Genomic DNA, 15,782 nt, shown 5'->3' on the forward strand with positions numbered 1-15,782 from the left:
GCCGCCCCCCGCCATCGCCGCCGGCTCCGCACGCGCTTGGCGCCGGCCCTGCGAGAGCTGCGGTGGATGAACAGGGCCTTTGTGTCTTAGGTTGCATCTGTCCGGTGAATGCAGCCGCAATCTACAGTACATGTGGGAAGCTGTTCCTGTAGCGAGGATCTAGACTAGGGTTTGCATGCAAGTCCTGGGCTCCTTGCGCGGCGCGAGGATGGCTTGTGCAGGGCGGCCTCATTCGGCGTGGTACAGAAATAACGTGGCTGAGCAAGATGCGCTGCGTTCCCGGTATCGTCAGTGGAGTCCAGAGCACCCTTCGTCTTCTGGGGAGGAATGGTGGCGCAGAAATGCCTATTTCTCTCTCCAATTACGTGGTTATGGGGATGAGATCGATCCTGCCCATAGCGTGTCTATGCTTCCGTTCCCTGCCTGTGGAAGGAGGAATAGCGTTTTCCTACTTCACAGCGTATTTCAGATGTATGGGCTTATTCTGCGATGCTTGTCATTAATGAGGGTGGGCAAATACTTCTGGGAGAAAGGGAGCAGGGAAAGAAACCTCTGCTTGTTGTCCTATCCTTCCCCCAGAAGATGGGGATGAGGAGAAGGCTCTCTCCCACCCCTCAAGGTCTGCAGGGCGTCTGCAGTGATGCTCTGCCTCTAGGTCTTAACGTTTTCCAGCAGCCAGTCTCATCAACTAGCTTTTAACGGTCAGTTGCTGTGGTATCAGACCCTTGTCCCTGATGGATAAAACTCTCTGTGGTCACTGTCTTCCCCCATGCCCTCTGTGGAAGATTCGTGGGTACAAGCATAAACTTTTCTTCTCTTCCCCACCTCCTCTCGCTGCTTTGCAGCCCAGGCACAGGCTCGGGGTAGCGATTGGAGACCAGATTTTGGATCTGAGTGTCATTAAACATCTGTTCAATGGACCAGCTCTTGCCAAACATCAGCATGTCTTTGACCAGGTATTTATCAGAGTCTGTTGCTCTAATTTCTACGCACATTTTAGAAATATTCCATAAGGGATTTCAGCAACTTGTGGTGAGATAATGAACATGAACTGGAAATGGGTCGTTGGGTGGGCTCTGCTTACAGGGAAAACACCTGCGATAGCAAGGAGAGCAGAGGCATGGGGGGCCCAAAGGACATTGTCGCTGAAAGTTTCATCAGACTTTGGCAACGCAGGGGGCTGACACAAAGCCTAAACATCACTTCAATCCCGCTTGTGCCTTCAACACTTCATGGGAAGGAATCGGATGGGATGTTATTGACAGCGAGGTTCTGTTAAGGGTAAAGGTAAATACAGATGACCTCTGGTCATAGCTAGTTGAGATACCAAAGCCGCTAAGGTCTGAATTAGCATGTTAGGATGGGCATGTGGCAAACATGCAGCGGGTCCTGCTTCAGAGGACTTGTGGTGGGAGGACGGGAGCGCAGGCAGTTACGAACAGGGAGGATGGGCAATCTGGGCAGCCACCGCCGCGTAACCCCAGCCCGCAGGCGTTCAACCCCGGGATGAAAGTGCAGGACATCTTCCACGCACGCAAAGGTTAAGCAAAACGTGGCCTTTTACCTGCCGCCCCACCTCTCTGTGTCGCCTTGTCAGCCTACCCTGAACGCCTTCATGGGGCTGGGCCGGGCGGCGTGGACGGAGGCGAGGGCTTTTCTCCAGAAGCTGCTGTCAGCCGGCGAGCCGGCCCTGAGGGACAACGCGGAGCTGCGGAGAAGGTGAGGGAGCCGAGAGTGGCTGCGGCGCGCAGTGACCTTTCAGCTGTGCCCTGCATCACCTGGATCACTCGGCGATCCAAGGCACCAAAGTCGAAGGTCTGAACGTGGCCACCTGCCACTTACATGGGAATTAATTAATTAGTTTGAGCATATTGAGAGCTTCCTTCTCTTAGTTATGTCTCTGATTAATCCTTTAACTGCCCGCCGATCCAGGGTGTCACCATCCGCCTGGGAACACCGAGCTCTGCCCTGGGGTGTGCCCAGACCTGCTGCCTCTCTGTGGAGGGCTGAGCTGGGCAGGCGTGGGGCCAGGCTGGCTCTCTGACCACATCCCCTCCACCATGGCCTTCGATGAAGATGTGGCTGCAAGGGTCTCCACCTCTCCCACCTCCCCCAGCACTGCCCTGCCTGTCCCGCCTGGAGCATCTTCTGGCGTGGGGAGACCCCCTCCAATTGCTCCTCAGGAACCGCCTGACTTTGCTAAAACCGGATCTGTTGTCGCACATCGGCTTCAGATACAGGGCAGCACGCTGGTGTAGGAGTGGGAGGGGAGGACTGTGCTCTGCTCCGTGCTGCGCTGATGGAAAACGTGTGTGTCCATTAATCACACACCTTCTTATTTGTCCGGAGTGATGCTTTAAACGCTGCAAGCGCCCGCCCTGGCAGCAAGCAGGAGCCGTTCCTCCCTGCCTTGCCGGGGTGATTTAGGCACACGTGTGCAGGAGAGGGGTTGAACCGCTGCTTGACACGGGGACCTTCCCCGAGCAGGCCCAGCAGTTTGAATCGGGCACCCCGAGAACTGCGTCCCATAAAATCATCCTTTCCAGGCAGCAGAGGCAGCGGTGGCTTGCTCAGCTGTGTGCATGGGCATGGGGTGTTTCTCTGTGCCCCTTGGGAAACCAGCCAGCTCGCCTCAGGTGTGCCTCCCTTCCCGCTCGCACCCTGACGGATGCTCCTTTCGGTCGTAACCATCCCAGTAACAGCAGCTTGTGCAGGCATCTTAGTTTTTCTGCAACGTTTTTTTTGCTGCAAGGCTTTGCAAAATAAATTAAGGAAGGAGCTAGGGGAGAGAGTCAGTCTCTTACACGCTTACAAACCACTTACAGGCGAGAGCTGCAAGTTTTCTGAGAGCTGAAGTCGTCATTTTTCATTTCAGAGCATTTGTACCTCAAGCTTCTGCAACAATGCACCTGCCAGCCCACATCGGTGAGTCTCCCGCAGCCGAGGGCTGCTCAGCACTGCCCTTTGCTCCCGCCTGGAGAAGCTGCTTTATTTCCAGCTTGCTCAGACAAACAGATCATAGCTGTGACAGGGAATGGGTTTTGCAGGAGCCAGAAGTAGATTATTGTACATAATGAAAGGTAGGTGCTGTCTGTGGCACAAGAATAAAAGCCTGGGGAAGCTCGATAGCAGCCAGAAAATTCCTGGATGCAATTTTCACTAAATCAGGGTTGTCTGGTGCCACATAACTCTTGTCATCAGACTGGCATCACCAAAGGCCAACTCTTGTCATCAGATTGGCATCACCAAAGGCCTTTGTGACTAGAGCCAGGGAAGAAATACTTGTTCCGTTACCAACATTTTCCCCATTTGCCATCAGAAAATAATTCAGATCTTCCTAAGTTTTGCAAGGCGGATGCTCCGGCATAGCCTCATAAACAAGCATGAGCCTCCACTCCCAGACTATTACTCTGCATCCCAGATCTTACCTCCGCTCCCATGAGGCCATGGACTGCTTTGGAGCGAGTGCATCCATATAGATATATAAACATTTTCCTTTTTCTAGCAGAAATTTATATTTGGACCCAAACCGACTTGATCCAAATCACTCGAGGGATGTGACCTTCACAGGAGCAGGGACGTGAACTTGCCCATTTCCCGGCCAAGTCCTGTTCCCGCTGGGCTTTTGGCTCCCGTGGGGCGCAGCCCTGGTTTGGGACAAAGTCTAGCCGGGCCCAGAGGAACTGTGACGAGTTTCCATAGATGTGATACCTTCCTGCAAATAGCTTCAGGTTGAATATGTCTTGTCACAAAATCGCTGGCTCCTAGCACTCGTGAGCGCTGTGAGCGGGAGCGCTGCCCTGGCAGTACGACGTTGGCCGTATCCCGCAGCGGCAAGTTATTTAGGTTTCCGCTATACTGATGTTCAGCTCTGTCCTGGGCATGGTTCGTGCTTGTCCTGAGAGCAGGCACTGGCTGTATCCTCTGCTGGGGCTGCAAGATAACTTCCCGGGCTTGCAAAACAACCTGATGTAATGTAAATGCCCCCTCCCGAAGTCGAGGTTTTTTCCCCCAAACCCTCCGCTTTCCCATGAATCTGGCCGGTGGGGCGCTGTTTGCCGGGGATGGCAGCAGAGGGCAGCAGATGTCCTGAGCATGAGCCGGTTCCCTCCAGCTGGGTGCCGCCGGCAAGACGAAAAGAGCAGCGGGACTTGGCTCGCCGCTGGAAAGCCGGCTGCCGCTCCATGTCCTTGTGCTTTTCCCCCCCTCTCCTCTATTGGAGGCTTCAAATAAAAGGCCAGTTTTCTCTGCATAATTTATAGCTGAACTGTTAATCATCATCTTTATGCTATTAATTACATCCCCATGCTAATAATACTAAATGTTGCTACATGCCTCTGCTTAACGCTCTTGCTGTCTCCTTTTCTGCTCTTTTCATTGCCAGCAGCGTATGATGTGCTTTAGCCCCAGCAGATGAGGGACTTTCCTACCATTGATCCCTATTTTATGGGTTTCTTTTCATGCAGGAGATTACACTGACTTCTATTCTTCACGCCAACATGCCACAAACGTTGGGATCATGTTCAGGGGGAAGGAGAACGCTTTGATGCCGAACTGGTGGGTAGTTCAGGTTTTTCTCTGGTGCAGCATTATTTTGCATGCTTATCTGTACATATGTATAATTTTTTTAAAGATCTGAGTAGTCTTTCAGGAAAATACTGATTTCAGTTCATAGCAGATGAGAATCTGTACTGTCAAGAGTTCAATACCAGAACCGAAAACTACATTTCCCCAGCCTTAGCCGAGTCTGCACTGCATTTCGTTGCAGCAGCCGCACCAATTCTGATGCAGCCCTCTGGTTCAAAGACAGATTTATCTAAGAAATTGTTTTTTGCTGAGTGACAAGAAAGCAGGGTTTAAGCTCCAAGGAATTAAGTGGAGCAGTGGCACAGAAGTGCATTAAGACTGCTACCTGGCTTTGGATTATAGTTTGCTCACGTCTTTATATCAGAGCAAGTAAGGTGCAAATATCCGCGCCCATCTATGCAGAGCTCTCTCCTCGTACCTCGCACCCCTGTGGTGCTTCCACCCCAAAAAGCTGCTCTGGATGGCGACGGCTACACAGCCAACCCGCGCTCTGTGATGCTCTTTCACAAGGCTGCACTTACCTGTGGGTTATCACGGCCGGGCATCGTCCGTTGTGGTGTCTGGGACGCCCATCCGGAGACCTGTGGGGCAAGTGAGACCTGACAATGGTGAGTCCGTGGTAGGTTTTTAATGTGGCTTCTTATTTCTTTTATTTTTCCTCCACATCATAGAGTAGTGGAGAGGAAGGGTTTGGGGTGCCTTGTCTAAAGCCCAGCCTGGGGTCAGGGCAAGAGAAAGCCCTGAATTAAGTCCATCTTGTGTTTGCGTGCCAGGCGGCATCAGCTGCTCTGTTTCTTCTGGCTGTTCCTTTCATTTCCCTACCTGATTCCCTGTCGTCAAATACTCTTTCTTCTACCCACAGATAAACCTCCAGCGTTTGGCGCTTGTAAGCGTCTGGATATCGAGTTAGAAATGGTAAGATGGGGCTTTTTTTCCCTACCACTTGAAAAACATTAAAATAGAAACAGGGAAGAAAAGGTAGGTTTAGCTGCTTCTAAAATGAATGTCTCGGAAGGTCCATTCCTATGTTTCCCTCTGAGCAGTCTGTGCAGCGGGCAATAAAGATTTCTGTGGAGGAAACCTTCCCTTCGGACGAGTTGCAGCGTGCATTAGCTCATTGAGTGGTTTGCTAATACAGTTTTCAGGCTGGAAGCAGCTCGCCTGGCCAAATCTGAGCCCTAGTGCAGCAGTCTGGAAGCAGGCAGGCATAAGTCTTTTTATTAGCCACCACAGCCCGTTATCTGGTTAGCAGTTCCCTCTGCACTGCAGCCAGGATCTTTTAATGGACGCTGGGGATTTTGGAAGTACAGGCTGTCTGCGCCTGGAGTCTAGAGCAGAGGAAGCCGTGAGTTCTTGGGAGGGCAGTTCAAACTCCTCGTCCTTCTGGCTGGAGAGATGAAAGCTGTGCTGCGGGTGTTGTAACAAAACATCCTTGCAAGGTCCATCTTCTTGTGGCTTAGTGTGGTCCAGAAGGGAGAGTTTTATAGGATTGTTCATTATGATTTATAAGATTTATATAATTTTTATATGATTTATTCCCCATCTCTCCCCTTTAAAAATAAAACCAACCCATGGACGAAGTCTAATATTAAGGGAAATGGTACTAATAATGAACTGAAAGCCTTTAACGCTGTACGCTTTGCAGATCAATGCTATACGGTGGGAGGCAGTCCCATAAAGTGGGGTACACGAAGTGCTGCCGTGCCTCTGCTTTGCAGCCTGAGTTTTACCGCTGGCTGCTGTGAGAGCGGGTTTGGACTGATGAAGGCTTTGGAAGAAAAAACTTCCGTATTGTCGGCAGAAAGAGACAACTGAGATTCCCTGTAGAATTCTCTGCCACCCGCTCGGGCTGTACATTTTCTAAGGGAGCAAGCGCAGGCACCCAGTTCACGACCTGTTCTACTTAGCGGGCACACTTCTCCACCTGCCTCCTCTTCCCCGCTGTCATGACAGGCTCCAGCCGCCTTCAGCATCCCCTCGGACGACTTTAAACTCTTTTGTGTTCACCGTCTGCAGCAAACAGAGTCACTTCAGTGGGCAAACCTGTTCTGCATCCGGATTGTAATTAGGAGGGACCATTTTTGCTCCTGCATTTTGACAACGTCATGCCCTTGTTTAACGACTGTCTCTTAGCAACGCAGCGCTCTTACGTGTTTCAAGCCTGCCAGCTTCATGGAGGGGAAGAAAGAGGGAGTAGGCCATGGGAATTTGTCTAATTGTCTACGGGAAATGATGCAAAGATCCCATCCTGCCCAACCTCTGTTGCCCGTGCGTGTAACCCTCTGTGCAGTAAAGATTTTTAGCTGCAAAAACTTCCTTAGTCAACATTTTGCTTTTCAATTTCAGGCGTTCTTTGTAGGTCCTGGAAACAAGTATGGGGAGCCAATTCCTATCAGCAGAGCCCAGGAGCACATCTTTGGGATGGTCCTTATGAATGACTGGAGCGGTAATCGGTGCTGGGGGAGCCTGCCTGGAGAGGGGGTTACAGCATCACGGGAAGCCTTAGATAGGGACAAATTATGTATTCTAATAGTAGAATAGCGATCACTGAAACCACTGGGTACGGTTGAAAGGGATGAAAATGAAATGCTGTCTGCGTTTCTCAGGCTCTATCTCAATCCATCTTCAATCAATCAGTAGAACCAGAAATTGTTGCCTAATTAAGATTTATTTACTTATGAAAGAGCTAATATCAGTCTAGTTTCTTCTGGGCAGGGGTGGAGCAGCAGCCCTAAGAATGGTGATTCCAACAGAGGATTGATTTCAGTGTCAGGAGTAGGAAAAGGATTTGGCAATCACAAATCCCTCAGCCTTTGCAGAGATTTAACTAGTTGAAATTGGCCCTATGACTGGCACGGACCATTAGCTGGGTGTAAAAGCATTAACTAAACTGGGGATAAAAATACTGGTTATATGGGGATGGCCTGACTTGTTTTAATTATAGCTGACTTTTCTTCTTAATCTGGCTGGTCCAAGAAAGTTGTTTTGAGGGTCTGAAAGGGATGGATTTAAATGAGGATTTGGGCACAATGGCTTTAAAAGGGTGGTGATAACATTTCCAATCCATGTTACTCTCACGGGTGTGATGGCTGCACAACTCCAAGGATGTGTTTAACAGCATTGCTTTGAATTTTCTCTTCCTAGCCCGCGACATCCAGAAATGGGAATACATTCCTCTGGGTCCGTTCCTGAGCAAGAGCTTTGGCACAACCATCTCTCCTTGGGTTGTTACCATGGAAGCTCTCATGCCATTCGTGTTGCCAAACCCTGTCCAGGTTAGCAAGAGAAAGGGTTGAGATAAAGGAAAAGCAGAGCTAGAAAAGTCTCAGCAGAACTGGTAGGTCCCATCAGTAGAAATCGCTGAGCCGTATCAATGCCAAGCATTGAGTTTACGAGTGTGATCCTGCTTCCAAACATATGAAGGCACCCTGGGCCCTCTGAGTTCAAATGCTCAATGATGTCACTGGCGCTGGCACATGGTGCCCTGAGCTGTCATCCCGCCTGCTTGAGCAGGGCAGAAAAATCTTCTCCTATAAAACACCTGGAAAATAAACTGATCAGAGAGCTTCTTGTTAGCGTTTGGTAGCACTTAGCATCCAGCAAGCAGAGGAGAGAGAGTGGACTCAAGCCAAAACACTTTGTTCAGGCATTTCCAGTTGTCTGCATTATGTAGACGTTTAGTTAAAATTGAAAAAGATAATGAGGAGTCTTGCAGAGAACTCACCATCTTCTCTGCGCAGGCACAGAGCTAAGGTGTGCTAGCACTGTATTTGTTTTGGATTAACATCCACACCGTAATGATGGAGAGGGCTTTTGGAGCCCACGTGCAGAAAAGGGAATCGGATTATATGGATATCACATCTCTTCAGAAACATCTTTAAAAGCGTGTGCATGAGAGCAAGGAAAGCAATAATCTGAGCACGAACAACGGTGAAGTAAATGGGGTGTGCAGCACAGGCTGGTTAAACGAAGAGACACTGGGATGGCTCGTGGAATTTTTCCTTTCTGTTTGTTTAGACTGTGGTGCCTTTTATATGTTTTTAGGATCCCAAGCCGCTGCCCTACCTTCAGGATAAAGAACCCTACACTTTTGACATCAAGCTCTTTGTTGCTATTAAAGGTACGGCAATGCTGAGTGGGTTATAAAGCTGAAAATGCCGATTAAGGAATGCAGAACCAGCACGTATTTCAGACAATTCGCTCTTGGCTCGGCGGTCCTCCTTTTCCATCTTTGCCCGGATTGCCTCTGTCAGAGAAAGAAGCAAAGCTCTTCATGCTCCCTGTTGGCCGTGCAGCAATGTGTCAAGGAGGGAATGCCTCCCAGATGATCAGCTTACGATGAGGAGGGTCCCTGGGGGGGTCTGCCTGCATGGGCAGGGATAAGCAGGGCATGGAAAGAGCAGACGTATGTGGGATTCAGATGTTAACCCAGCTCGGACCCCCAGCTCGTGGCCCTGCTGACCTGTAGGTCCAGGTGTTGCTCCTGTAGTAGAGCAGAGAGTAGGAAATGGGCAGCTTGATGCTACCCCGGTGCCATCCACACACTTGTTTTCTATGAAACGCTGGCCTTCATGTCGATAGAAAATGTTATTACTTGTTTATTGCTAGGGATTACAGATGGATGGAGGCTTCTTTTATCACTGTAAAATCAAAAGACCCCAACAGCATTATCATTCATCCAACGCAAACAAATTGCTTCCCTGTTTCTTATTTTTTATTTTCTGCAGGAGAAGGAATGAGCATGCCAACCACTATATGCAGATCCAATTTCAAGGTAAGACTCCGGTATCTTTTATTTGTTTGATGCCATCAGCTCCAGCCTTAGGCAATTTCAAACACTGATTTTTGCATTAGCTGAAGATCAGACCCGGTGCGTGTGTGTGTGTAGGGGACCGAGGGAAAAGAGTGGAGGGTGGTGATAGTTCACCCCTACTGAGATGGAAACACCTGAACGCTTGAGCACTGAAGAAGGGGGCAGCTCTTTCCGCTGCTCGGTTTAGGGTGCTCGGAGCATCGTAAGTGGCGTGCTCATTTGGCAGGGAGCGGTGAGAGCGGAGGACTCGCAGGCAAAGGGAATTGCCTCTTGCCGTGCCGAGGTGCAATACAGCTTTGCAGTTGCAGCTGGTAATTTAGATGCAGATTCGCTGCTGCGACACCGCTCCGAGCCTGGGTCTGCCCCGGCCCCTCTGCAGGCAGCGTGGTGGCTCTGCCTCTACAGGCTGATTGAAGCCGGGAGGTATATGTACCAGCTGCAGAATTTCTCAATCAATTTTATATTCACATTTGGTTCTTTGCATAGTAATTACCTTAATCAGTAAATGAGTAGTCAGCAAATCAGTAATAAGGAGATTTTTCTATAAAGCCATTAAAATACTGGACCTAATCGTGGATCCTGGGTCAGCGGTGCTGGCCTTAAAGAAGAAGAAGAGGAGAAATGACATCCAGCTGAAAGAAGAGAAATTTTAAGGGACTAAATTGCATGTTGAAGTATGTATTTTATATGTACATAGGAGCTCCTGGTCATCAGCCAGGCCACAGTAACTACCAAGAATGCAGCACTAAGTAACTGTGGAGGTTGCTTTTAGGCTGCTGAAGGTTCCTGATTAAATAAGGAAACTTTTCTTTAGGGACAGTTTTACCAGCATCATTCAGCGAATGCAATACGTTCTGCATAGCCTAAGGGCACGCCAGAGGTTTGTCCTTCATTGCTTTAGGCTCCTCTTCCTCCTTCCTCCAGCACATGTACTGGACCATGAAACAGCAGCTGGCTCATCATTCGATCAACGGGTGCAACCTCAGACCTGGAGATCTCCTGGCCTCCGGCACAATCAGTGGACCCGTAAGTGTTTAAATAATGACAGTCACTGAGAACTGGTCAGCAGTCCAAAACCGACTGAGCAGGGCTTTGGGTCTAAGCCCTGTTTGATTTGAGCAGCCATGAAAATATCTGCAGTTCTTTCCTAGGCACTTTGGGTTGATGCTTTGGTAGCCCCAAAATCGCACGGAGAAGAGGCGGGTTTTTTGTTGTTATTGGTTTTTGTTTTTTAGTCTCTCCTGTACTCCTTTCCCTAAGAACTATTTTACTGCAGATGCAAAATAATTTCTGTGCCCAAGCATCCACGTGGCCCATTTGCGCTCTATGAAACGCAGCTTTTAGTCTCTCCTGTACTCCTTTCCCTAAGAACTATTTTACTGCAGATGCAAAATAATTTCTGTGCCCAAGCATCCACGTGGCCCATTTGCGCTCTATGAAACGCAGCTTTTTTATTTCTGAGAAGAAGGTAAAAGGTGCATGGGTATAACTTTTAGTTTCTCTAATACTACGTATTTGGAGCTAACTTCACAAGCTGTTATCCCCCTTGAACTGCCATACGGCCAGTTGTTGCAATATATGGGTAACTTGCACTTTCTGAAACATCAAATATAAATCCTGTTCGGGCAGACAGCCTCAGGTAAGTTGTTTCCAAGCTGGGATACCTATACTTCCATTTTGAGCGTTTCTGAAGTGCTTTTTGCTTCCTTCAAACTACTGTACTGCAGATTGACGCCAAAGACTTACAAACATTTGCCAGCTTTGCTCTTCTGAAGAACAAAATGTAAATAAAAATCTGAAACGTGACTACGTAAAAGCACTGGATTTGTAGAAGTGCCCTCAATTTGTTTCCATTCTTGGTGTAGCAGACCCAAACTACTTTCCCAGGGTTAAGCACTGTGCGAAACACACCAGATAAGGGCTGTAAGCACGACTGCTTATAGCGAGGCAAGCAATTAAAATGCAAAGGCCGGAAAGCAAGCCAACGTATCAATGAATTAAATCAACAGCAAAACTCTGTTCTATAGAGCTAATGTACTTGTGTGTCTGCTTCCAGCAGCAAGTAGCTTAACAGCAGGACAGATACTAAGAAGTTGTTTATTTGTTTATGAACTCTTGCTGCAGGAGCCGGAGAGCTTCGGCTCCATGCTGGAGCTGTCCTGGAACGGGACAAAAGAAATCCCTCTTGGCAGTGGACAGTCTCGTAAATTCCTGCAGGACGGAGATGAAATCATTTTGACAGGTAATGGCCGAACAACAGCTCTTACACCGCACCAAGGACATGTTTCCAGATTGATGCCAGCAGTGTAAGTGCCTGGCGGGGACATGGCCTATTCTGTACATACCTGCCGCGCAAGCACGGTTGTTTCCACCCTACCTGTCAGGCGGCAAAGGCAGGTGGATAGTAATTTCCCTGCAATAAATGCTTTCTGGACTAGATTATTTGCTTTGCTAAGTACTTAATGATCTTGCTATGCCTGTGCGTGAGTCCTAAGGGGACGATGGAGGTAGGTTTGCCTTTATGGGCGAAAATATCCTGGGACTAGAAGCAGTTGAGGTATTGTTGCCACCACAGTCCAAGTTTGCACGTGGAGCAGAGCTTGGCGAATGCTGAAAACAGTTATTTTGCAAATAATGTCTCATTTGTAACATAGGCATATTCAATGAAGTGTGTTGCAAATCAAATATGTGGGAAAGGGCACGAAGCCTGCTAGAACAGCTGACCAGCGCCCTTCTGAAAAGGGCTGTGCTTGAGAGCTGTTTCATGCTGGGCCGTGGTTTTAATTTTCATCTTGATAAACTAAGGATTTTATGAATTAAAAATCTACCACGGTGTTTTGTGATCTAAATCCCACTCCTACTCCTTTTTAATCCAAAGACTAGTGCAAAACAAATCTATTTTTTCCTTTCCTCTCATCTTGTCAACGCCTTTACGACTTTGAGGTGGCAAATATTTGGCAAGAACAGCCATGAGAAACTTTTGAATCAAGCCTGTGTATGTCTTTGCTACGTCGCCTACTGAATTCTTAGAGAATATCTTGTGGGATGTTGCGCAGCATCAGATGAGACCCAGCCAGTGCCACACTGGGCTCTGAGCAACTCCATCATGCTGATGTGGTCAGAAATAGCCTGCACAGAGAACAAAATGGCTCAAGCGAGGAGAAAACACTTACAAATGTGACTTAGGGCAGACAAAATGTGAGTGACTAATGTCTATGCGGCAACCTGAAGGACATGACGGTGTGATGCTAGTATGTGTTCACATACCCGTGCCCTATTTGTCAAAATAGTCTAAAATTTCTCATTTTTTCAGAAAGCTTTTTAACGAAAGCAACTTTTTTAACAAAAAGAACTCTTTTGTGATAAAAAAAATAATATATATATATATGGGTGTATTCCAGTCTGCCAGTGATAGCTCTATAAGCGGTTCTGGCAGTGCTGCAGCCAGAGCCCCAGTGCCTCCTGTCCGGCAGCCTTCGCAATAGCTTTGAAAATCATGTCTCTGTGAGGCGCTGCCAGTTTTGCAGAAGATGATGCTGAGACAACTGGAGATTGAGATGTACTGGAGAGAGCTGTAGATGATGAAACCGAGGAGTCCCCAATACCTCTGACATCCTTCAGCCGCCCAACAACCCAACGACTACTCATGCTGCAATGTGTAGGCATCTGATGCTGCTCTCCATAGGCTCCCTATACATTCCGTGCAGAGAGGCACTCCTCCAGCAATTGCCTTCCAGAGTTGCAGATCTCCCTTCAGTAACTATGCCAGGAACCCTAAATTAGGGTACAGTGGGGTATTATGAACATCCCTTTGGAGTTACGTGCTGACATCCTTATTGGCAATGAGCACCTTGCAGTTTGGGAGCTGCTGGCACAAGGTGGCCAGCTGAGGGACAAATGGGACTAGACTGTCACCCATGCTGTTCTTCACGCCCAGAACAAGCTGTTTCTTAAATAAATACTTTAAATCCTCAACGTCTTTAATCTTTAAAGGGCACGGTGGCATTGTTGTCAACCTGGATGAAGGCACTGTTGCCCCAGTGGGACGGTCTCGTGTTAATCGGTCCGCTGTGCTATTTTACACTGTCAACAGTTTGTGATCGTAGCGGTCAGGGCATCGCACCATTCGTGAGAGCCAGGTGCTGCTGGGGCTGTCTGCTGGGACAGCTTGGGATCTGCTCCTATTTAGTGATGTATGGCAGGTCCAGTGTCTTAAGGCACCCCTGAGGCAGAGCTAGCGCTATTGCATCCTCTCCCGAGGCTGTGCCATTAGCTCTTGCCAAGTGCCCAACCCATAATGTCTAGTCTCCTATTTCAACTTTGGGTTCTCGCTCCCCTTGTGGGAGCTATTTCAGAGCCCTAACACATAAAACGAGAGAAATATATTTTTCCCAAGAAGCACGTCTCAGGGAGGGACCATTGCAAGGGAAGGTTTGCTGATGGTGTCCTGCAGCCAGCTGCAAAAGTCTGTCTGTAGCTCCTTGGCACTCTGCTCAGGCCAGTGCTGCTGGCAGCACAGAGCCTGCTTTGTTAAATGTGTTGCTCCTTGGTACTGCTCTAAATTGTAGTTGACAGCGCGGATAACTAAACTGGACTGAAATAATAAGCCGGCGCTCGAAGGAAAGCTGGCAATGAAGCCTAATGAGACAACTGGAAACTGAGCTGAGCCTTAAAGCAAGTGTCTTACTCAAGTATTGCTTACGAATGAGGATTACCCGGCAGATGCTGGGATGGTGTCTGTGGGCAGGCTGTTATGCAAGCACTTACAGACACTGCTGTCCTTGGAAAAGCTCCGTGTCGGCCTGGCTGTGAGAGCTGCACTGTGGGTTAGAGCTGGCAGGGTCTCTCTTCGTGCCGCAATAACTTTGGCTGCCCTGCAGCCTGAGCCCACCCATCCTCCTCTTCCTCGGAGGAGGTTTCCACTGATCCGTGCTAAGGGTGGGAATTAGGGTTAAGGTCTGTTCTGTTCAGTTCCCTCGTGGCTTCTTGAAGGCAGCTGGTTTTTATCACACGCAGGGAAGGTGATGTGTTCTATTATTTTAGGAAAATCCATCTCTAACTATGAAATCAGTCCTTAAAATACAGCATATGCCACTTGTGTCCTTCCTTTGATCAGCTGTTGTAGCGGAGAGCTACAGTAGGTCTCCTCAGCTGTTTCTTCCCAGAACGGTCTTCCCAGATGGGCCATAAGCCCCTGGCTGTGTCCCCTCCCCTCCTTCATCTGCAGCTTTGCTAACGGACGCTGTTTCTGGAGCAGCTCGGCTGGCCCGTGGCGGCAAGAGGCGCTGCGGCATCTCCGTCCTAATGTCATCTCTCCCATCACGCAGGAGCAGGGAGAGATTGGATCGTCCTGTAGTTAGAGATGTTGTCACAGGCCGGTAACTTCAGCAGCAGTCAGCAGACCTTCAAAGCCTGTTTATATAATAGAGGATAAATGAATATTTTGAGTCAGATGCTGAGTTTCTCATGGAACTAAACTACTTGATCTTAGGGAGCGAAACAGATTCTGCAAGGGTAGGTCCTGCTGTTTGAGGGGGTTTAATGATCATCTTTCTGGCTATAAGCATCCCGATGTCCCAAGAGCAGTCCTAATGCTGCAGACAGAGAGTCCAGATTTACTTTATTAATTGCAAGGCTGGACCAGGCAGCAAATCAGCTTGCCAGTTAGATTGATGATGCTGCAGGTTAGATTTAAAACCAGAAATACTGCACATCAAACAAGATGTTTGCTCTTTGATCATATTCACTGAACTTGCATATTGCTGCGTTTAACATTTTGTGCTTCTTTTTTCTTTTTTTATATTCCTGGGCTACTTGAACTCTTCCAGGTGTTCTTTTTTTTACCCCTCATTGCATTTCTGAAATGTTTCCACTCATTTTTGGTCTCTTTATGCCTTTATTCATGTTTACTCCTGGTAAAATCCTGCTGTCCTTACAGAACAAGCTGTCTGTTGTTTTCTGGCCCTAGGTTACTGCCAGGGCAACGGCTTCCGTGTGGGATTCGGCCAGTGCTCGGGAAAAATCCTTCCAGCCCTGTCGGATCCATGATGACTGGAGTAAGGGGACGTCCGAGGAGGAGGATCTCTCTCCCTGCCTCTAACAGTCATGCTGCTTTATTCAGATTTATTATTTTTATATGGGTGATTGGAATCTTATTATTTTTAATTATCAATAAATAACTTAAAGATGAATGTGGCTCTCTGGTGCAATAAGAAAAGGATTTCAACGCTAGCTTAAAATTCTTGGAATAAGAATAAAATGATTGAAATGGGAAGTGAGATCCTTAACTCTTCTACTGTATTAATAGTTTTTTCATAATTATAAAAAGAGGCTTTCAAGTAAACTTACATGAAAATACTTTCAAGAAAACTGTACAGGCTTT

The 15,782-nt window shown here is 48.2% G+C and overlaps 1 protein-coding gene across 1 annotated transcript in view; it reads left to right on the top strand.

Annotated features, from left to right (window-relative positions):
• The window catches only part of FAH (fumarylacetoacetate hydrolase (fumarylacetoacetase)), a 17,193-nt gene extending 1,714 nt beyond the window's left edge, over window positions 1-15,479 (top strand). Inside the window, exons 2-14 of the mRNA XM_009330893.1 lie at window positions 846-956; window positions 1,598-1,719; window positions 2,876-2,925; window positions 4,467-4,557; window positions 5,098-5,195; window positions 5,450-5,502; window positions 6,934-7,033; window positions 7,732-7,862; window positions 8,632-8,707; window positions 9,315-9,361; window positions 10,325-10,426; window positions 11,525-11,642; window positions 15,369-15,479. Of these exons, the coding sequence (XP_009329168.1) occupies window positions 846-956; window positions 1,598-1,719; window positions 2,876-2,925; window positions 4,467-4,557; window positions 5,098-5,195; window positions 5,450-5,502; window positions 6,934-7,033; window positions 7,732-7,862; window positions 8,632-8,707; window positions 9,315-9,361; window positions 10,325-10,426; window positions 11,525-11,642; window positions 15,369-15,448 (1,179 nt within the window). The 3' untranslated portion in view covers window positions 15,449-15,479. The remainder of the gene's footprint in view (window positions 1-845; window positions 957-1,597; window positions 1,720-2,875; window positions 2,926-4,466; window positions 4,558-5,097; window positions 5,196-5,449; window positions 5,503-6,933; window positions 7,034-7,731; window positions 7,863-8,631; window positions 8,708-9,314; window positions 9,362-10,324; window positions 10,427-11,524; window positions 11,643-15,368) is intronic.
• The last annotated feature ends 303 nt before the right edge of the window (window positions 15,480-15,782 follow it).

Source organism: Pygoscelis adeliae, unplaced genomic scaffold, assembly GCF_000699105.1.
Source record: "Pygoscelis adeliae isolate BGI_AS28 unplaced genomic scaffold, ASM69910v1 Scaffold318, whole genome shotgun sequence".
In the NCBI taxonomy this organism is placed as follows: Eukaryota; Metazoa; Chordata; class Aves; order Sphenisciformes; family Spheniscidae; genus Pygoscelis; species Pygoscelis adeliae.